This window comes from Notolabrus celidotus, unplaced genomic scaffold (genome assembly GCF_009762535.1).
Source record: "Notolabrus celidotus isolate fNotCel1 unplaced genomic scaffold, fNotCel1.pri scaffold_325_arrow_ctg1, whole genome shotgun sequence".
Lineage (NCBI taxonomy): Eukaryota > Metazoa > Chordata > Actinopteri > Labriformes > Labridae > Notolabrus > Notolabrus celidotus.
Window position 1 is genome coordinate 10,197 of NW_023260157.1, and position 23,068 is coordinate 33,264.

At 39.9% G+C, this 23,068-nt stretch overlaps 1 protein-coding gene across 1 annotated transcript in view; it reads left to right on the forward strand.

Annotated features, from left to right (window-relative positions):
- Positions 1–376: 376 nt before the first annotated feature.
- The window catches only part of LOC117809659 (F-actin-uncapping protein LRRC16A), a gene marked incomplete at its 3' end in the record, with an annotated part of 31,172 nt that continues 8,480 nt past the window's right edge, over positions 377–23,068 (forward strand). Inside the window, exons 1-3 of the mRNA XM_034679109.1 lie at positions 377–1,038; positions 10,681–10,778; positions 19,707–19,757. Coding sequence (XP_034535000.1) covers positions 999–1,038; positions 10,681–10,778; positions 19,707–19,757 — 189 coding nt within the window. The remainder of the gene's footprint in view (positions 1,039–10,680; positions 10,779–19,706; positions 19,758–23,068) is intronic.

Sequence of the window (23,068 nt, forward strand, 5' to 3'; positions counted from 1 at the left end):
TTTTAATGCAGTGACTTCCACTACAGAGTCATGTCTGTGTTTAATGCAGTGACTTCCACTACAGAGTCAAGTCTGTTTTTAATGCAGTGACTTCCACTACAGAGTCATGTCTGGTTTTAATGCAGTGACTTCCACTACAGAGTCATGTCTGTTTATAATGCAGTGACTTCCACTACAGAGTCATGTCTGTTTATAATGCGGTGACTTCCACTACAGAGTCATGTCTGTTTTTAATGCAGTGACTTCCACTACAGAGTCATGTCTGTTTTTAATGCAGTGACTTCCACTACAGAGTCATGTCTGTTTTAATGCAGTGACTTCCACTATAGAGTCATGTCTGTTTTAATGCAGTGACTTCCACTACAGAGTCATGCCACTAACCTGTTGCAATATGACAACTTAAATATGAACATGTTTAGCTGCAGTATATGTAAATGACCACTTGGTGTCGCTGTTCTTTTATTTTGCAGCAGCAGGAAAAATCTTTTCTTTTTTTGTTGCTCTGACTTGATGGAGGAGGGACCTGAAATGTGTGTGCGTGTGTTTGTGTGTGTGTGTGCGCGTGTTTGTGTGTGTGTGCTAGTGTGTGTGACTGAGTGAAGAAATGTGCTTGTTGTCGTTCACACACTGACTCCCTTCACTTCAGGGTCCATGTCTCACTTTGAACCACTTCTAATCCAAGTCTGACCCCTTCCTGTCATTTAGTTGAGCGCACACACATTAGAAGACGCGGTGTGTGTATGTGTGTGTGTGTGTGTGTGTTGTGTGTTTTTGTGTGTAGAGACATGTAGTAAGGAGGAATGGATGCAGACTGTAACAGTTAGGTAAGCAGGGTGTCAACAGGTGACCAGCCTTCACAGAAGAAAACAGGACTACACCTTGACGGGTCTTCCCCTCGGTTCCTCCACCCTCCAGCGGCTCTCCCTCTCGGATTTACCCGCATCTGGTGCTCCCTCCGCCGGACTCTTCTCCTGTGTTCACCCCGGCCGGAGGAAGAAATGTCGGAGGAAAAAACAGATATTCCCAACGACTTGCTCGGTAGGAAAACTGAACTTTTCTCAACATAAACACTTTTATTTATTTAAAAAGTGACAAATTTAAGAAGTTGAATGTTTGTTTTAAATCTCTGGTAAAGTTATTTCTTCAGTGTTTTTAAAAAATCAGTGAAAACTCACATTAAGGATAGATTTTATCATATAGGTGTCATCATAGGACATTAAAATGCTGATTATGTTATCACAAACTCACAGGGAATATAAGTTTACAGTAAAGTTAAGGGAGTATTCCATTAGCAGATACAAATTGGGGTTTAAAATACACATAAAAGTGTGGACAAACCACTAATCTACCCTTTAACTTTCACTTAAATTCACATTTCCTGCCTTTTTCTGCCTTTTTCTTCCATAATATGCTTAAAAAGTAGTTTTTATGCACTCATCCTCACATTAACTCTCACTTTAATTCACATCTTCTCCCACTTTTGTTGCTGTTTTTCCACTCAGGAGTGTTTTTCATGCCTCGAGGGCTCAAGTTGGCTACCTGAGAGTTTTGCTCTGCCACTTCCTTATCTGAAGTGGGGGAGAGGGAAAGCTTTGGGAGAGGGGTGTGTCCTGTGAAATTCCTTTGGATCCTGAGATATTATCAGCACAGACTGACAGAGTGTCAGGGAGAAAGAGAGGGAGAAAAAAGAAGCTATAAATCAGTGCAGGAGAGAGTAGTCCACACTGTTGACTTAGAGGAAACCCTGCAGTGATCTCTCCAAGCTAAGCTTAGATTTAACAACACTGACTTATGATGTCTGTTTATTTAAAGCTCCTGTGAGGACTTTTATGTTTGTGTTGATTTTGGCGCCCCCTGTGGACAAAGTGTTTTCCAAAGATCAGTTTATCTGAATTTTTACATGTTATATACAGAAAATAAATGTACACAATGTACAATTCAGGCAAGTGAAGTTTTAAGTTATAAGTTATAAAGGGCTTCACAGAAGAAAAAAAAATACACAAAAATAAACAAAGCAAAAAATATTTATATATAGAAATAAAAATAAAGTAAAGGAAAAAAAAACAAGAACAAATGATCATTTAAAATTAAGAAGGAAAAAAAGTGGAAATACAATAAAAATAAATAGGTTTTTATTGCAAAAATGAATTAATGCAAAAGTTAAAAAATATATATATAATGATAAAACTTATAATCTTTATTTTCTAAACAAATTTACAAAGGGCTTCACAGAAAGAAAAAAAAATGCACAAAAATTAACAAATCAAAAAAATAAAAATAAAATAAAATAAAGGAAAAAAAACAATAATAAATGATCATTTAAAATAAAGAAGGAAAAAAGGGGTAAATACAATAAAAATAAACAGGTTTATATATAAAAGAATAAATCAATGCAAAAGGTTAAAAAAAAATATATATATAATGATAAAACTAATAATCTTTATTTTTATAGCACTTTTCTAAAAAAAAGTTACAAACGGCTTCACAGAAAAACAAAAAATACACAAAAATAAACAAAGCAAAAAATATTTATATATAGAAATAAAAATAAAGTAAAGGAAAAAAACAATAATAAATGATAATTTAAAATAAATAAGGAAAAAAGTGGAAATACAATAAAATATATAGGTTTATCTTTAAAACAATAGATTAATGCAAAAGGTTAAAAAAAATATATATATAATGATAAAACTAATAATCTTTATAATTATAGCACTTTTCTAAACAAATTTACAAAGGGCTTCACAGAGAAACAAAAAAATAAACAAAGAAAAAAAAAATATATATGAAAGAAAAAAAGATAATTTAAAATAAAGAAGGAAAAAAGTCGAAATGCAATAAAATAAATAGGTTTATTTATAAAAGAAATCAATGTAAAAGTTAAAAAAAAATGTATTTAATGATAACAATAATCTTTATTTTATAGCACTTTTCTAAACAAAGTTACAAAGGGCTTCACAGAAAAACAAAAAATACACAAAAACAGAAATTATATATATATATGAATAAATAAAAATAAAGGAAAAAAATAAATAAAAAAATTAGAATAATACTAACAAAAACAAACAAACAGAAAAATAAAAGGAGCTAACTTTACACAAGGTTTTCAACAAGCCAAATTTCTGATTAAAGGCTGATTTATACTTCTGTGTCAAATCGACGGCGTGGCCTATACCAGGGGTCCACGTAGCTCCCATGCCTACACACATAGCTACAACGCAGACCACAAGCCCTGTGATTGGTCCACTCGGCGGCATTGTATTTCCAGCACTTACTTCTTGAGTTTGAAGAAGTAAAGGAAGCTTGCTGTAATGTCGTCTGACACCTACCCCTACAAACAGAAGCAGATTCAAGCATTAAAATAACTATCTAAGAAACTTAAAGGCACTGTGAGGAGTTTTTAACCAGCTGAGAAACAGACTGAAACTGTCTCTAATGCCTCTTTGTGACCTTCAAAAGCAAACAAGACCATGAACCACTACACTGATACCTTCTTTGTTGTCATTTTTAATGCCTGAAACCGCTCTGAGGGGGGTAGGTGATTAACATCTCGTTTTCATGGCAAATAATCACATTGAGGGATAAATCTGATAAAAAGACAGCAGGATGAGGTTTTTGTTGAAGACTTTTGCATGAGAGATAAGAGGAATCACTTTGTCCACAGGGGGCGCCAAAACCGATATGTATCAAAAGTTCCACACAGTAGCTTTAACTTTATGATGTTTGTGTTTGAATATGTAGGTCATGAAGAGGTTTCTGTTTTAATTTCAGTCCGGTTAAAAATCCCTTACAGGAGCTTTAATGAGAAACGTCACAGAACCAAACATCAGGACAAGAACCAACGTGAGATTGAATAAAAATGCAACCCCAAACTACAGAAGCTGCTAAAAGTGCATCATAGTCTCTGTTCCTGTATTTGCTTAAAGCAGAAACTTTAATCTCACTTAGGTTTTCCCCCCGGTTACATAAAAGGTAATCAATACTGGACATTCACTACAAATCAAACGTGTGTCCAGTGCAGGGGGTTTCAGGCTGACTCAGAACCCCGTGCTCTCTGTTACGGTGTCTGTCCGTCGTGTTGTGTGTCACTGGTCTGCTTGATGAATGGGGCTTTTTGTTGCCAGCTCCTGCTGTTGGTCGTAATGGGACAGGCCGACCTGATGCTGCTCATCAGACGCATTTGGAAACTAGGAAGAAATTAGGAAGTCTTTTAGAAGCTTAAAGCATTAGCCAACTAGCTAACAAACATATCAGCAATTAAATACAACTCAGATTTAAAGTTCTGTCTTTACTTTTTATCTGAGACAGGACTCAGTCTGATCTCATCTTAATCCACCATGAGCAGAGCACTTTGCAGCATTTAGCAAGTTACAGTGGCAAGGACAAACTTCCTTTAACAGGCAGAAACCTCCAGCAGGACCAGACTCATGTTAGACACACATCTGCTGAGACCGTGTTGGAGAGAGGGATAGAGGGAGATGAAGAGAGAGAGAGAGATGATAGTGGGGAGACGGATAGTAGTAGTTGTAGCAGCTGGAGTCTGGCACGTCCACAGCAGCAGAGATCCAGAGGAACCTACGAGACAAGGGAGCTCAGGGACTCCAGAAAGGTCTAAGAAAAGAGAGAAGAGAGGGAGACCAGAAGAAAGAAAAAGAGGAGAATAAATGGTGAAAGAATGACAGAAGGAAAGGACGGGATATGAAAAGAAGACAGAGAAAGAAAGTAAGAAAGAAAGAAAACACATGAAAGAAAGAAAACAGGAAAGAAAGAAAGAAAGAAAGAAAGAAAGAAAGAAAGAAAGAAAGAAAGAAAGAAAGAAAGAAATCAGGAATTAAAGAAAGAAAGAAAGAAAGAAAGAAAGAAAGAAAGAAAGAAAGAAAGGATGAATAACAGACCCCAAAAAAGGAATCTACAGCAGAGATCCAGAGGAACCTACGAGACAAGGGAGCTCAGGGACTCCAGAAAGGTCTATGGTTAGTAACTTTAATGGGACAGGAAGAGTTAAAGTGAGAGACAGGCAGAGAGGAGAGAGAGGGAAAGACAGGATCCCAGTGTGTCAGTCTAAGCCTATAGCAGCATAACTAAGTCCTGGTCCAAGCCTGATCCAGCTCTAACTATAAGCTTTATCGAAAAGTAAAGTTTGAAGCCTGCTCTTAAAAGTAGAGAGGGTGTCTGCCTCCCGGACCCTGACTGGTAGATGATTCCAAAGGAGAGGGGGCCTGATAACTGAAGGCTCTACCTCCCATACTACTTTTAGAGACTTTAGGTACGATGAGCAGGCCTGCATGTTGGGAGCGTAGCGTTCTAGAGGGGTGATAGGACACTATGAGGTCAAATGGGACTCCAAGATTCCTAGCAGAGGTGCTGGATTCCAGACTGATGCGGTCTAAGGTTGTTATATTAGAAAAAGTCTATATGTTTGGGGTTAGCTGCAGCCAGGTTGTTGTCAGAACAAGAGATTTCACCATCTTAAAGCTCCTGTGAGAATCTCTCTGTTTGTGTCAACTTTGGCGCCCCCCGTGGACAATGTGGTCTTTGCTGATTTTGTCCTCTACATGTGTAAGTTGGGTTCTTTGACACCTATGCACATATTTGCTTTATTTGGGTCATGAGGAGGCAACATTATTCATTTCAGTCTGTTTCATAACCAGCTAAAAACTCCTTACAGGAGCTTTAAACAGGCTTTGTTTACGTTTTCCACGGCAAACTCTCGTCATGTATGCTACGTTTAACAGTTAGAAAGGGAAGAGGGTGACATTGTTCATCTGAAAACACTTCCCACACATTAACATGATAAGCAGAGACATGAGGCTTTGTCTACGAGGACACAAACTTGAAGTTCCTCACACGAGCATTGAAATATGTGATTGAGGATTTGAAAAGAGCCAGATCGTATCTGTTCATAGATTCTACATCAAAAGGAGAACTTGTACTCAAGGGGGGCTCAGCTGCAGTGTGAGAAGTGTTCTAGTTTGGTTTGCAGTCTTGAGTTGTGTTGACCAATCATGTATGAGCAGGCTTTGTGATATGAGCTTTCACAAACTGTCAGTATGGAGAGCAAAAGTAGGTGGATCACAGATGACACCATAGAAGCAGACGGACAGGCAGGTATCATTATGAGCAACACAACAGTTAGCCTGTTAGCATGAAGAGATTCAGCTGGCGCTGTTTTAGATGGTGCTATATTTCATCACAGATGGATTCACTGAATCAACACGTGAGAGGAGATAAGCGCGAGTAGCAAAGACGTTTCAACACGGCTTTAAAATCCTTTTGAACTCAAAAAGCCGTGATCGCAGAGATCGGCCGGTGTTTTGGTTTAAACAGCGACCCTGTTAACTGGAGACTCTCAGCCGGATGCATCCCTCATAAACGTCTTTAGACCATCATTAAATATCTGATGAGGATATTTTGAAATCTTAATAAAAACTAAACTAGTTTGCATTCCCAGGAACTCCCTCTGTGTTTCAACAGCTGTGTAAACTCCACAAACACTGACACGTTCAGCTGAAGGTCTCCAGTTTACAGGGTCACTTTTAAAACCGGAACACCGGGAGGAGAGATGCATTCATGGTGGGCTGAGAGAAGACTACTGTTACAAGCTGCTAAATCAAGAGAATCACAGCTTCTTCTTTTGAAAAGTACACACACATACAAAAAAGATAGAACAAATAAAAACTAATGACAGAAAGAGAAATCAAGAGAATCACAGATGAAAAAAACAATAACGGTGAATGGTTTTGGAAAAAATTGAAAAAAAAATAATAATTTGAAAAAAACAATTTGAATAAAAAATTTAAATGAAAAATTTTGAAAAAATTTGAAAAAAAAATATGAAAAAGAATTTTGAAAAAGAATTTTGAAAAAGAATTTTGAAAAAGAATTTTTTTGACAATTTTTTTTTTTTGACAACTTTCTTTTTTGAAATGATTTTTTTCAATAAAAAAATTTGAAAAAAAAAAAAAATTGACAAAAAAGTTGACCCTGTCGAAAAAATTATATTTTCCTCAAACTTGAAATTGTGCTCCAAAAGCAGAAAAACATGAAAAAAGTGAAAATGTTGTGCCTGCAGTGAAAAACATGGAAAAAGCAATGAATGAATCAACACAAACACTGACACTTTCAGCTGAAGGTCCCCACTTTACAGGGTCACTTTTAAAACCGGAACACCGGGAGGAGAGATGCATTCACGGTGGGCTGAGAGAAGACTACTGTTACAAGCTGCTAAATCAAGAGAATCACAGCTTCTTCTTTTGAAAAGTACACACACGTACAAAAAAGATAGAACAAATAAAAACTAATGAAAGAAAGAGAAATCAAGAGAATCACAGATGAAGAAAACAATGACGGTGAATGGTTTTTGGAAAAAATTGAAACAAAATGAAAAAAAATTTGAAAAAAAAAATTTTGAAAAAGAAATTTGAACAAAAAATTTTGAAAAAATATTTGACTAAAGACTTTTGAAAAAAAAAATTGACAAAAAAATGTTATGACTTTTTTTTTTGACAAAATTTTTTTTGAAATCAATTTTGAAAAAAAGATTTTTGAAAAAAAAAAATTTTGACAAAAAAAAATTGACCAAAAAGTTGACCCTGTCGAAAAAAGAAATTTTCCTCAAACTTGAAATTGTGCTCCAAAAGCTGAAAAACATGAAGAAAAGTGAAAATGTTGTGAAAAACATGGAAAAAGCAATGAATGAATCAACACAAACACTGACACTTTCAGCTGAAGGTCTCCAGTTTACAGGGTCACTTTTAAAACCGGAACACCGGGAGGAGAGACGCATTCACGGTGGGCTGAGAGAAGACTACTGTTACAAGCTGCTAAATCAAGAGAATCACAGCTTCTTCTTTTGAAAAGTACACACACATACAAAAAAGATAGAACAAATAAAAACTAATGAAAGAAAGAGAAATCAAGAGAATCACAGATGAAAAAAACAATAACTGTGAATGGTTTTTGGAAAAAATTGTAAAAAAAAAACAAAAAAAAAAACAATGAAAAAAAAAGTTGAAAAAAAAACTTTGAAGATAAATATTTTGAACAAAAAAAATTTTAACAAAATTTTTTTGAACGAAAACATTTTGAACAAAAAAAAAAATGACAAAAAAAAATTGACAAAAAAAAATTGACCAAAAAAAATTGACAAAAAAAAATTGACAAAAAAGTTGACCCTGTTGAAAAAATGAATTTTCCTCAAACTTGAAATTTTGCTCCAAATGCAGAAAAACATGAAAAAAAGTGAAAATGTTGTGAAAAACATGGAAAAAGCAATGAATGAATCAACACAAACACTGACACGTTCAGCTGAAGGTCTCCAGTTTACAGGGTCACTTTTAAAACCGGAACACCGGGAGGAGAGACGCATTCACGGTGGGCTGAGAGAAGACTACTGTTACAAGCTGCTAAATCAAGAGAATCACAGCTTCTTCTTTTGAAAAGTACACACACATACAAAAAAGATAGAACAAATAAAAACTAATGAAAGAAAGAGAAATCAAGTGAATCACAGATGAAAAAAAACAATAACTGTGAATGGTTTTTGGAAAAAATTGTAAAAAAAAAAACAAAAAAAAAAAACAATGAAAAAAAAAGTTGAAAAAAAAACTTTGAAGATAAATATTTTGAACAAAAAAAATTTTAACAAAATTTTTTTGAACGAAAACATTTTGAACAAAAAAAAAATGACAAAAAAAAATTGACAAAAAAAAATTGACCAAAAAAAATTGACAAAAAAAAATTGACAAAAAAGTTGACCCTGTTGAAAAAATGAATTTTCCTCAAACTTGAAATTTTGCTCCAAATGCAGAAAAACATGAAAAAAAGTGAAAATGTTGTGAAAAACATGGAAAAAGCAATGAATGAATCAACACAAACACTGACACGTTCAGCTGAAGGTCTCCAGTTTACAGGGTCACTTTTAAAACCGGAACACCGGGAGGAGAGACGCATTCACGGTGGGCTGAGAGAAGACTACTGTTACAAGCTGCTAAATCAAGAGAATCACAGCTTCTTCTTTTGAAAAGTACACACACATACAAAAAAGATAGAACAAATAAAAACTAATGAAAGAAAGAGAAATCAAGTGAATCACAGATGAAAAAAACAATAACTGTGAATGGTTTTTGGAAAAAATTGGAAAAAAAAAAAAAATAAATAAATGAAAAAAAAAGTTGAAAAATTTTTTTTTGAACATAACAATTTTGAACCAAAAAATTTTGAACAAAAAATTTTGAACAAAAAATGTTTGAACAAAAAAATTTTGAACAAAAAAATTTTGAACAAAAAAATTTTGAACAAAAAAAATTTTGAACAAAAAAAATTTTGAACAAAAAAAAATTGACAAAAAAAATTTGACAAAAAAGTTGACCGTGTCGAAAAAATAAATTTTCCTCAAACTTGAAATTGTGCTCCAAAAGCAGAAAAACATGAAGAAAAGTGAAAATGTTGTGAAAAACATGGAAAAAGCAATGAATCAATCAACACAAACACTGACACTTTCAGCTGAAGGTCTCCAGTTTACAGGGTCACTTTTAAAACCGGAACACCGGGAGGAGAGACGCATTCACGGTGGGCTGAGAGAAGACTACTGTTACAAGCTGCTAAATCAAGAGAATCACAGATTCTTCTTTTGAAAAGTACACACACATACAAAAAAGATAGAACAAATAAAAACTAATGAAAGAAAGAGAAATCAAGAGAATCACAGATGTGTGTGATGTTATTGTGGACGGAGGGCAGAATAAAAACACTGCGGTTAATCTACCAATCAGACACGTTCAGGATTGCAGGCCCCGCCCCCTGAAAGCCCCGGGACCTTTGAAAAGTACTACCCCCCCTAGCAGGGTTTTTTTAGGTTGAGATTATCTACCCCTGAACTAAATTTAGACCCTGGTTCCTCTGGTTGAAACGCACTTAGTTCAGGGGTAAAGTTCCTGTGGTCAAAAAACGCCTTTAGTTGTTTTGGGAAATCCTCACTACCTGGTTGGATTTTGAATATTTAACTGAGTCAGAGCATGAAAAGCGTCGGAGCAGTCGGTCATAGAAGAGTAGAAACACTTTGACTCAGAGTTAACATGTCATGGGATATTGCAGTGAAGTAATAAGCTTGTGTTTGTGTGTGAGCGAGCTGGACGGAGGGAGCAGTCCATGTGTTTCTGATCAGCCGGCACGCTGCTGTAATGTTTTCATCGTCCTCATGACCTCATCATGTGTCTGTGCACGGAGAGGAGGAGGAGGAGGAAGAGGAGGAGGAGGACGCCATGATGTCATGAAGGCGGGCCCAAACTCTCCTCACCATGCATAAACTCTCACAGTTTGTTGCTGTGTTTTACCCTCGCTTCACCTCCCTCCCCGTCTGTTACTTAATCTTCATAACGTCCCCCCCCCCCTCCTCCTCTTCCTCTCCCTCCGTCTGACTCTGGGTTTTCCCACCGCTCTGAAAATGTGGAAAATAAACAGCCTCCTCAGATCTTCTTCTCAGTGAAAGAAAGAGAGAAATGAATGTAAACTCCTCATGTGATAGTTTCTCTGACCAGGTTTGAATCTGGCTCAAGCTCAACCGGCCTGAAGTGGTCTATTCTCTCTTTTGTGTCTGATGTGTTGTAATCTGATCCATCCAGCTGTGGTTCCCCTTAACCATCAGGTGTCCTGTAACCTTGTTCCCCTCTCCGTTTTCAGAGAGCGTGCGGGAGGCGGTGGGCCGGAGGGTGAAGCTGACCCTGAGGCGGAAAGTCCAGCTGGAGGTCAAAGGTGACAAAGTGGAGAACAGAGTGCTGGTGAGTCACAGATGTTTGGGTTTAGTTTTCTGAATTCAACAAGTTCTGCTGCTTTTGGTTTCTGTCTTTAACTCTCCTGTTATCCTCGGGGTCAATTGGACCCGATTCAATGTTTAACGCCTCTAAATTAAGGACTAACATCAGTTTTTTGGATTCGTATTTCATGACCTTTCCTCATTTAATAGGGACAACTGGGAAAAACATCAAATTAAAATGTTGATATGTTCCAATTTCCTGTAAAACAATTTGACCCCAGGCTGTTTAAGCTGTAAAACATAAGAAATATCAATCAATCAGTCAATCAATCTTTATTTGTAAAGCGCCAAATAAACAACAAACATTATCTCAAGACGCTTTTACAAACAGAGCAGGTCTACCACCAGAAAGAAAAGAAAGTAATGAAAGAAAGAAAGAAAGAAAGAAAGAAAGAAAGAAAGAAAGAAAGAAAGAAAGAAAGAAAACACAGGAAAGAAAGAAAGAAACACAGGAAAGAAAGAAAGAAAGAAAGAAAGAAAGAAAGAAAGAAAGAAAGAAAGAAAGAAAGAAAGAAAACACAGGAAAGAAAGAAAGAAACACAAGAAAGAAAGAAAGAAAGAAGGGAACACAGGAAAGAAAGAAAGAAAGAAAGAAAGAAAACACAGGAAAGAAAGACAGAAAGAAAGACAGAAAGAATGAAAGAAAGAAACAAAGAAAGAAACAAAGAAACAAAGAAACAAAGAAAGAAAGAAAGAAAGAAAGAAAGAAGGGAAAGAAAGAAACAAAGAAAGAAAACAGGAAAGAAAGACAGAAAGAATGAAAGAAAGAAACAAAGAAAGAAACAAAGAAACAAAGAAACAAACAAAGAAACAAAGAAAGAAAGAAGGAAAGAAGGAAAGAAAGAAGGAAAGAGAGAAAGAAAGAAAGAAACAGGAAAGAAAGAAAGGAAAGAAAGAAAGAAAGAAAGAAAGAGGAAAGAAAGAAGAAAGAAAGAAAGAAAGACAGAAGGGAAAGAAAAGAAGAAAGAAAGGAAAGAAAGACAGAATGAAAAAAAACAAACAAAAACAAAGAACAAAGAAACAAAAACAAAGAAGAAAGAAATAAGAAGTAAAATAAATAAGAAAAACAGTAATTAATAAGAAGAAGAAAAATTAAAGAATAAAAAGATAAATAAGAAAAAACAAACCAACAAGAACAAACAAACAAAAAACAAATAAAAAAGAAAAAGAAAGAAGAAAGAATTGAAGAAAAAGAAAAGAAAGAAAGAAAGAAGGAAAGAAGAAAGAAAGGATGAATAACAGACCCCAAAAAAGGAATCTACAGCAGAGATCCAGAGGACCTACGAGACAAGGGAGCTCGGGACTCCAGAAAGGTCTATGGTTAGTAACTTTAATGGGACAGGAAGAGTAAAGTGAGAGACAGGCAGAGAGAGGAGAGAGAGGGAAAGACAGGATCCCAGTGTGTCAGTCTAAGCCTATAGCAGCAGAACTAAGACCTGGTCCAAGCCTGATCCAGCTCTAACTATAAGCTTTATCAAAAAGGAAAGTTTGAAGCCTACTCTTAAAAGTAGAGAGGGTGTCTGCCTCCCGGACCCTGACTGGTAGATGGTATCAACATTTGACACACATTAGTTTTGGTTGTTTTGGATGATATTGAGGTCACTATAACCAAGGACACTTCAGCATGTGACTGCAGGAGCTGGGATCGAACCGCCAACCTCTCGATTGAGATAGAATATTTCCAGCCACCATGTCTCTAAAGACATTCAATGATGAGTCTGGGGTCATACGTTTTGATAACATAGACACAAGGCAGGGCCAACGAGGGCTTGACAAACTCGCAGCAGTTTGATGTTCTGTTTCCAAAACTAGTCAGAAACAAACACATGCACAATCCAGCTCTCAGAGGGAGGTGAGTGGATTGCTGAGTTCATGATTTTATAGCTCCTTACAGGAAATCAAAGCGGCTGCGAGCATGCTGCTGCAGGTAAAGAGATAAGATATGAACCAGGAAGTGAAGGTTCATGAAAAGCCAGCTCAATAAAAAGCAGGATACAGTTTTTTGAGTCTGATTCTGAACCCTTAAAGTGAGCTGTTATCTTGTTTTAAGTCTTGGTATCAGCATTCAGACGAGCTCAAACATTCCTGAGACTCCTCACAGCCAAAGGTTTTGGTCTGCCCACTGAAGAGGCTGCATGTGGTTGTGACATACTTTGTTAGACTGCGGCTGCAGAGGCTCAGTCTGAGAGGAGCGGATGGCTGTGAGTCATGGTCAGCGTCTGTCTGTGTGTCAGACCAGTGCTTCCTTATTTTCCTCCACAGCTGCATCCATACACATAACGTGGAAAGCTAACACGCGGTATCTTCCTCATGTGGATGTTTCTGCAGGTCTTTCAGAGAGTCTTATGGGTGTTGAGGAGTTCTTTAAAATGATGCAAGTTGTGTGTAATGGGTCATCCAGGTGCTGGATGGAGTTGAGATCTGTTTCATGCAGACCACTTTAGCTCTTCTTCACCAAACTGGGAAAAACCCCTTTCCTCCTGGATCTTGCTTCCTGACAGAGAGCCCCGTCATGTTGAGACACGAAAGAGTCTTTCACAGTCGGTTGCAACAGGGTTCTTGTGTTTCATATATTATTTGTCTCTCAGGAATTTTCCTGTTGAGATACAAAACCTTCTGTTACAAAGTCCAGACAGCAGAAACAAACATCAGACTCTCACAGAAATGACAACAAACACTGGATTATCAACGTTCAGCAACAAGACGTGCTGTGACTGATTAGATAATCCTTAATCTGGTTATTACACTCTTCCATGCTTCCAATTATCTATTTTAAATAATGAAGTAGAGCTGGGCGATATTGAAAAAAGATGTTATCACGATAAATATCAAAACATTCTTTCATTAAAGGTGACATATCACGCTTTTTTCATCAACATATATTGGTCTAAGAGGTCCCCAAAACATGTCTTTAAAGTTTATGCTCAAAAAAACACTTTAAATCAGATTTAGGTCTGCCTGAAAAACCCTCTTCTTCAGCCCTGCTCAGAACACTCTGTTTTCTCTCTGACCACGCCCCCTCGGGAAGTGGGTGTGGCCTCAGCTCTCCAGCACGTAATGTTTACATGTTGGCTGAATATACACGGCTGCTCAGAGACCCGCGTTACTTCAACCCTCTGAATCTGATCCAGAATCTGATCCTGACGGAGAGGCGCCTGCAGCAGGACCTTTCTGAACCATTGGTCACAGATTTAGTGTTTCTTGTTGTTTTATTTGTCAGCATGTCGACGTGTGTCTTGGTACACAGCGACCAACATGTAGCTATGTGGCTATGCTAACTAGCGCTAGCACTTATCCATGAAAAATAAAAATCATCCACTAGATCTTCAAATCTGCAGACGTGGGGAGTCAAACCGACCTCTGCCAGAAAGGCAGCGTGACCTTTCTGAAGGATTGGTCACAGATTTAGTGTTTCTTGATGTTTTATTTGTCAGTATGTCGACGTGTGTCTTGGTACACAGCTACAGCTACGACCTTTTCATTTACAGTCTATGGCTACGACATGTAGCTATGTGGCTATGCTAACTAGTGCTAGCACTTATCCATGATAAATAAAAATCATCCACTAGATCTTCAAATCTGCAGGCGTGGGGAGTAAAACCGACCTTTGTGTTTATTAAGACAGCCTACAACTAGCATGCCTCCCTCCTAAGCTCCTTGTTAGCACACATGTGTGCAGGGAATGAAAAACGGAGGAGGGGTTGAGTTGTATTTTATACAGTCTATGGGCTGAACAAGCTCCGAGCTCTGACTTCCTGTTACAGACCGGATATTGTCGTTACGTAACAAAAACATGGATGTCTGAAACGGCTGGTTTCAGCACACATTTACAGAAAGGTGGAGAAATCAGAACAGGGGCAGAATGGATTTTTTTACTTTTCAGGGGGTTTGTAGACAGGGACACAGATTTCAGGTGGAGAACCATTGAAAATTCTATTTTGCATGATATGTCACCTTTAAATTGAAAGTCAGATTTTTGCTCCTGAGTGAAAGTTGGAGACAGTTTGTTAGTTTGTATCTGGATTTAGTTTCTGATGAACTTCTTGAATCCATCATTTCTGACGGTGCTAACAGGAAGCAGGTCTTTTGTGTAAGATCAGATTTTGTGAAGTTTTAGTTTGTAGATTCTTATTTTTCTCAGGTTGAAGTTATTTCCATAATTTGATTTAAATTAACAACAAAGAAATATTCAATTGTCTCCTGTGTATTAGTTTATAGTGTATTGTTTTGAGTTGTGCACTCCCCTTAAAGATTACTAAGGGTTACAGGCAGAGTGGTGTTGTTTCCCACAGTGCAGTGAATGCATCAGGGTCGTTCAGTGTTCAGTTATCCTACGGTCCCGGTGGACATCAAACGTGTTTGAAATGAACAGCAGAAGTTGTCTCTGTGCTCTTCCTTTACCCACATCCTGAAAGTACATATAATGAAGTGTATGAAGTTAATAGTCAAAGCTGAGTCAACACAGTGTCAGACTAACGACTCTGCTTTGAGCTGCTAGGTTTTCAGTTTCTGTGTCTCTGTCGCTCGTCTCAGCTGTGTTTACATTCCGCTCCAAACCTCTTTAAGCCCCGCCTACCTCTCACCCTGCAACATGATTGGCTGTTTAATGCAGCCTTCTTCTTCTGCCTAGTGTTGGGTGGCAATGCAACTGTGTCGTAAAGAGACGGACCCCACGATTGGTCCGACGTCTCCTCTCTTTCCTTCTTGGTCTTAACCGTCGTATGGAAAGTGTCCCCTCACATTCAGGGTCTACGTGGACACGTCTGAGCTCCATGAGAAAGAGAGTGCACAGTGCAGCTCCATGCAGCAGAGAGCAGAGATGCTGACAGCTCATCTTCACAATCAGATGCAAAACAAGAGCGAACTGCACAGAGCTGCAAAACTATGTGAGCGTATTTGCGCCTGAATACTGGCAGTGCAGTGGAATTTCCTGCTTTTAAAGGTGCAGAGTTCCAGAACTGAGCTTTCTGGAACTCGGCATTCCAGAATCTTTCACTTTTACCGTCCAAAAAATTGTGTTTCTCTTTTTTTAAGGTGCTGTGTCCACTGAGGCGTTTGTTTTGGGTTTTTTTTTCTGTGGGAGCGTCCATGACCGAAATTTAAGAGTGCTTCTCACCAGCGTTTACTGTTTCTGGGTTACAAAAGCAGTCCTGCAGCACTTCCTCTTTTAAAATGCTCTGCATGCTTCAAATTTGAAACTTTAAAAACTATTAATAGAGATTGTGTCAGAGCATCAGTAGCAGCTCTAAACGTGGAAATTGTGCCTAGAAAATACGAGTGTGATAGCTTTTCTCCTCAGTACAGACCTCCGCCATCATTGCTGACAAAGCTGACATCAGAAGTCCCGCCCCTTCTTGATTCTGATTGGTCAGTGATCACAAAGTGACATTGATGAGCACGGCGGTGTTCTGAAACTTGAACGGTTTTCAACGTTGGTTGAAACAGTTCAACGTCACCTAAATCTGTAACTTTAATGCTGAGGTCCTGAATGCTAGGGAGGCTCTTAAAGAGACAGTAGCAGAAATGTGAGTCGATGCAGAGTCTTCACAACTGATGCTTTAAATCTTGGACTTTAAAAGGAGAAACATATTTTTTTGTTGCATTGTGACATTGAACGAGGCCTCTGGAATGCTGAGTTCCTGAATGCTAGGGAGCCTCTTAAAGAGACAGTAGCAGAAATGTGAGTTGATGCAGAGTCTTCACAACTGATGCTTTAAATCCTGGACTTTAAGGCAGCAGCTCAGGGTTTTTTGCAGACTTTGTGGAGGGATCTTGATTGTTCTCCTCAGCCAAACATTCCTCCTCTATTCTAAGTGACAACATGACAAACGTAATACATGCACTATTTAGAGTCCAAACTAAACAGAATTTAAGTTCCTTATTGCTCTGTGAGTCGTTGAAAAAGTGGACTAGCTGCAGATAGTGAAAGAAGAGGCTGTGCCGAGGTTTATGACTTCATGTAGCTGCAGGTATTTGAGCTCACCTCAGCTTTCTCTGTGAGTGTTTGAATGAAACTTCAAACTGTCTGGACTTGAATCTGGAGTTTTAACTCTCCAGTATCCTGAAAACCTGAACCGAATGCAGGACGAACGATGACTCTCATTTTTATTTCTGAAGTTTGCACATTTCTCTTCCTCTGACCACATCTGTGCAGAATGTGACTGAGTCTCCTGTCAGGACTTGACTGGAGCAGCCCACTTACAGCCACAGGGTGATGGGACACACATACTCCACACACCATCCACACACACCACATTCCACAGCTGTACTCCAGCAGATTAGAAACTCGTGCTGTAATTCCTTCAAATGCGGCGAAACACAGTCGGTGCTTGGTGTGAATGTGCCGGGCAGACTTTGTTTTTCGTTTGTTTTTAAAGAAAAGTGAGATCAGATTGTTTCCTGAAACACGTCAGGAGTAAAAGAAATAAACCAGAGAGTCCTTCAAGAGTGAGGAAAAACCGCTGGAGAGGAAAGTGTCTCTGAGCCCAAGCACTCGAGTAAACTCAGCTGACACCTCTTTAAAGTTCAGGAACCAGACGGGGCGAGGAGGTTTCTGCTCCACGAGGTCAAAGATAGAAGCTTCTTTAGAGGATGGAGCTTTTATCAGTCTGTAACCGAGGCCTCAGATAACAACCTCAAATGCAGCTTCCCTCACAGACACACACGAGACGTCCTCCTGCTTCACCTGCTCGCTCACAAGAACCTGCAAGCAGTCACATCTGTGAAACACCTGATCCAGAAGTCTGACCGAGAACAGGTCTTAAAAACGGTCACATCTGCATCATCTTCAGTCTTTTAGAGTCACAGGGGACCTGAAATGTGACCTCAAGTGACCTCTGTCTCTAGTGTAAGGTTACAGTGCATACAACAACTGACCACCGCTCTCTGTTCCTCTTTTTGAAATCTGATTACAGTTGAAATGTGAGCCATTGAACACGCAGCATTAAAAATAATAACTCAGCTAAAGAGTCGCACGCTTGTGATGAAAATATTTTTTATAATTCGGGTTAAATTGACCCTTAAAATGTCAGAGCGAGCAGCCACAATGTATGCTCGCTCTCTGCCAGGACAGAAGTTCAACACATGGAGAAAGATTATATACAGTATGATCCAAGTCAGTAAAAACCTCCACAGAGTCCAAACCCTCCGAGAGTTCAGGGTTTGTATTTTAGTTTTATACATGTGAGACCGTGTCTCAGTGCTCTGTAGGAATCCTGCATTGTTTTAATTCATAACATGTTTGAGCATGAATCACAAAGAGATGAATGAATCATTCTTTATTTATATAACATTAAATCACAACAAACATTATCTCAACATGCTTTACAAACAGAGCAGGTCTAGACCGACTCCATGTTATATTTTATTACCAAAGACCTGACGTGATTCCAGAATGCTGTGTTACGGAATACTGAGTTTTTTCAGAAGACTGATTTCCAAAATACCGGGTTCAACAATAATGAGTTCTGGAATGTTGAGTTCCAGAAAAGATGAGTTCTGGAATACCAAGTTCCAGAATACTGAGTTCCGGAATACTGCGTTCCGGAATACTGAGTTCCGGAATACTGAGTTCCGGAAGGCTTAGTTCGGGGGTGCTGAGTTCCAGAATATCGAGTTCCAGAAAAATGAGTTCTGGAATACCAAGTTACAGAATACTGAGTTCTGGAAGGCTTAGTTCGGGGGTGCTGAGTTCCAGAATACAGAGTTCTGGAATGCTGAGTTCTGGAATACACAGTTCTGGAATGCTGAGTTCCAAAATACTGAGTTCTGGAATGCTGAGTTCCGAAATACTGAGTTCTGGAATACTGAGTTCTGGAAGGCTTAGTTCGACAGTGCTGAGTTCCAGAATACTGAGTTCTGGAATGCTGAGTTCCGGAATACTGAGTTCTGGAATGCTGAGTTCTGGAATACCAAGTTCTGGAGTACCAAGTTCCGGAAGGCTTAGTTCCAGAGTACTGAGTTCTAGAATACTGAGTTCTGGAATACTGAGTTCTAGAATACTGAGTTCTGGAATACTGAGTTCTAGAATACTGAGTTCTGGAATACTGAGTTCTAGAATACTGAGTTCTAGAATACTGAGTTCTGGAATACTGAGTTCTGGAATACTGAGTTCTAGAATACTGAGTTCTAGAATACTGAGTTCTGGAATACTGAGTTCTGGCGTGCTGAGTTCTGGCGTGCTGAGTTCCAGAATACTTAGTTCTGGAATGCTGAGTTCCGAAATACCGAGTTCCAGAAGGCTGAGTTCCGGAATACTGAGTTCTTGAATACAGAGTTTTGGAATACTGAGTTCCCAGAAGGCAGAGTTCCGCAATACTGAGTTCCTGAATATTGAGTACCAAATTACTGAGTTCTGGAATACCGGGTTCTGGAAATTCTGAGTCCCAGAATACAGAGTTCTGGAATACTAACTTTGGGACTACTGGGTTCCGGAATACCGAGTTCCGGAATACCAAGTTCTGGAATATCGTGTTCCGGAAGGCTGAGCTCCAAAATACTGAGTTCTGGAATGCCAGGAGCCCACCCTGGTTCTTAAAGAGACAGTAGCTTACAGTAAGCTTAAGTTAGGCATTTCAAAGACCCCAGCCTGAGATGAGTTTAGAGTTTTTTGAGTTGTTAATCACGTGAAGTAACTACAGAGCTAGTCAACTCATCGTCCACATCCTTAGTCATCTTCAACTGGAGTCAGACTGTCCCGTTGTTTCCCTGCCACACCCTGTCCTTCATCTTCCTCATCATTATACTGACAGCTGAGGACATCTTGAGTCTCAGTTTACGATGTTCAGAGCCGGTCATGCAGTTGTTTCTGAATTCCTCTGTCCGATGGGACATAGGTGGATTTGATAAACATCTTTAGCACATTAGTCTAATATGTCCCCGTCTCTGTCCTCAGGCCTTGGCGTCACATCGAGTCTATCTGCTGACAGCACGGGTCCCTTCAAAGGTCAGTAATCTTTGTTTTTAATCTTTTGCCTCCCTAGCTCACCTTTTTCTTTCCTGTGCTATTTTTCCATTTCACTCCCACATTTGTTCCTCCTCTTCCCTCTCTGCATCTGTTCTTCATCGTCATTCCTCCACTCCTCATCCAGGACAAAACATTTCTCGCACATTTGAACCATCCTCCCGTTTCCCCCAGTCTAGTCTGTGTCCTTCTCTCCTCCTTCCTTATCATTCCTCCGGCCCCTCCTCTGTCTCCTTTCTTTGCAGGACTCTTATTTGGTGATTGCAGACATGCTGCTGCTTGTTTCTGCTATGTGAAGTTTTTCTCTTTTTGCCTTGTTTTTTGATTCGACACTGACAGAGGCCGCAACAAGCCCCGGCACATTCCTGCAACTGAAACTCTGTCAGACACACACAGAGGTAGAGTCAGGTGAATAATCTGGTGCAGTGAGAGCCTGGGGATGGCAGTGTCAGCCCGTCAATCCTCCTACCACAGGGACAGATTTAGTCAAGATATTCAAGGTTCCAAGAGGAAGAATCTCACTGATTCTGGTGCTTACTTTTCTTCTTGTGTCATCATGTCGCTCTCATTTGTGGGATTGAATGAAATACCTCAATAACAATTAGAGGGATTGACGGCAGAGTGAAGATGCTGACAGGTCGTCTCCTCAATCTGACGCAAAACAAGAGCAAACTGCACACAGCTGCAAAACAGTGTGGGCGTTTTGCTTCGTGAATTAGACCTTGATACAGAGCTTATAGTGGGGGCAAATGATGCACAATTCTCTGTCAGTTTTCCATGTTATTCACCAAATGTTTACATGCTAAGAAACCAAAACAAGCTGGTGCTGCTTGGGATGTTAGCTTGGAACCTGAGGCTGCTGCTTGGGCTCATAGCTAGGAACCTGAGGCTGCTGCTTGGGCTCATAGCTAGGAACCTGAGGATGCTGCTTGGGCTCATAGCTAGGAACCTGAGGCTGTTGCTTGGGCTCATAGCTAGGAACCTGAGGATGCTGCTTGGGCTGGAAGTTGGGAACCTGAGGCTGCTACTTGGACTGGAAGTTGGGAACCTGAGGCTGCTACTTGGGTTGTTAGCTAGGATCCTGGGGCTGCTGCTTGGGCTGGTAGTTGGGAACCTGAGGCTGCTGCTTGCGTAGGTAACTGGGAACCAAAGGCTGCTGTTTGAGCTGGTATTTGGGAACCTGAGGCTTCTGTTTGGGATGGTAGTTGGGAACCAAAGGCTGCTACTTGGGTTGTTAGATTGGACCCTGAGGATGCTGCTTGGACTGGTAGCAGGGAACCTGAGGATGCTGCTTGGACTCATAGCTTGGACCCTGAGGATGCTGCTTGAGATGTTAGCTTGGACCCTGAGGATGCTGCTTGAGATGTTAGCTTGGAACCTGAGGATGCTGCTTGAGATGTTAGCTTGGACCCTGAGGATGCTGCTTGAGATGTTAGCTTGGACCCTGAGGATGCTGCTTGAGATGTTAGCTTGGACCCTGAGGATGCTGCTTGGGATTTTAGATTGGACCCTGAGGATGCTACTTGGACTCATAGCTAGGAACCTGAGGATGCTGCTTGGGATGTTAGATTGGACCCTGAGGATGCTACTTTGGATGTTAGCTTGGACCCTGAGGATGCTGCTTGGGATGTTAGCTTAGACCCTGAGGATGCTGCTTGAGATGTTTGCTTGGACCCTGAGGATGCTGCTTGGGATGTTAGATTGGACCCTGAGGATGCTGCTTTGGATGTTAGCTTGGACCCTGAGGATGCTGCTTGGGATGTTAGCTTGGACCCTGAGGATGCTGCTTGAGATGTTAGCTTGGACCCTGAGGATGCTGCTTGGGATGTTAGATTGGACCCTGAGGCTGCTGCTTGGGATGTTAGCTTGGACCCTGAGGATGCTGCTTGGGATGTTAGCTTGGACCCTGAGGATGCTACTTGGACTCATAGCTAGGAACCTGAGGATGCTGCTTGGGATGTTAGATTGGACCCTGAGGATGCTGCTTTGGATGTTAGCTTGGACCCTGAGGATGCTGCTTGGGATGTTAGCTTGGACCCTGAGGATGCTGCTTGGGATGTTAGCTTGGACCCTGAGGATGCTGCTTGAGATGTTAGCTTGGACCCTGAGGATGCTGCTTGGGATGTTAGATTGGACCCTGAGGCTGCTGCTTGGGATGTTAGCTTGGACCCTGAGGATGCTGCTTGGGCTGGTAGTTTGGAACCTGAGGCTCCTGCCTTGGCTGGTAATTTGGAACCTGAGGCTCCTGCCTTGGCTGGTAGATGGGAACCTGAGGCTGCTGCTTAGATGGGAAGATTGGAACCTGGGGCTGCTGCTTGAGCTGGTAGTTGGGAACCTGAGGCTCCTGCCTGGGATGGTAGTTTAGAACCTGAGGCTACTACTTGAGATGGTAGCTGGGAACCTGAGGCTACTGCACGGGCTGGTATTTTGGAACCTAAGGCTCCTGCCTTGGTTGGTAGTTGGGAACCTGAGGCTGCTACTTCTTTCTTCATGTTTAACTTCTCTTAAGTCCTTTTGATTCCTCTCTGCTTTTATTCCTCACGCTGCACTAGCTGAACAGACATCAGAGCTTTAAGTGTACGAACCCTCCTTCCTCCTAGATGTCTGTTTATCTTACTTGGTTTGCACTTTTCCCTCTCTCTTGCTTTCTCTCTCTCTTTCTGTTTTTTTTCTCCATACGCAGACATCCGATAGTTTTACCCACAATGCAGCTGTGAGAACTCTGCCTGTGGGAAAGGAAAACACAGAGAGGAAGAAAAGTTCAACCTGGAGGGCGAGCCACAGACTGAGACACAAACAGGCTTAAAACAGGGAATAAAAAAAGCCCAGGTTCTTTCCAGTGACGTCGAACAAACCGGGGAAACTTTATTCTCTTTAAACTTATAGAAGTGTTGAAATGAAAACACTCTCATAGTGCAGTTCTGCTTTTGTATCCTCTTGTATTCCAGGTTAAAGAAACTGTTTCACATGTAGTCTGAAGTCTGAATGTGTGAACCTCTTAGTTTGAGGTTTCATAAACTCCTTCAGTGCTATGAGTCCATAGAGGTTTGTTTTTAAAAATAGAGAAGTGGATCCACGGTGAAACACAGCTCTGCTGACTCTTTGTGCTCAGAATTTATTTTAATGACTCTCTGTTTTTTTGGGGTTGAACTGAAGAGTGTGTGAATCAGACCAGACATCATATAAATACAAAGGAAAGAGTGATACATAATGAAACTTTGTCGTGCAGTTTCTTTAAACTGAAAGTGACTCTGGATGTTGGACACTCCCGGTGAGTCAGGAGCCTCGTTCAC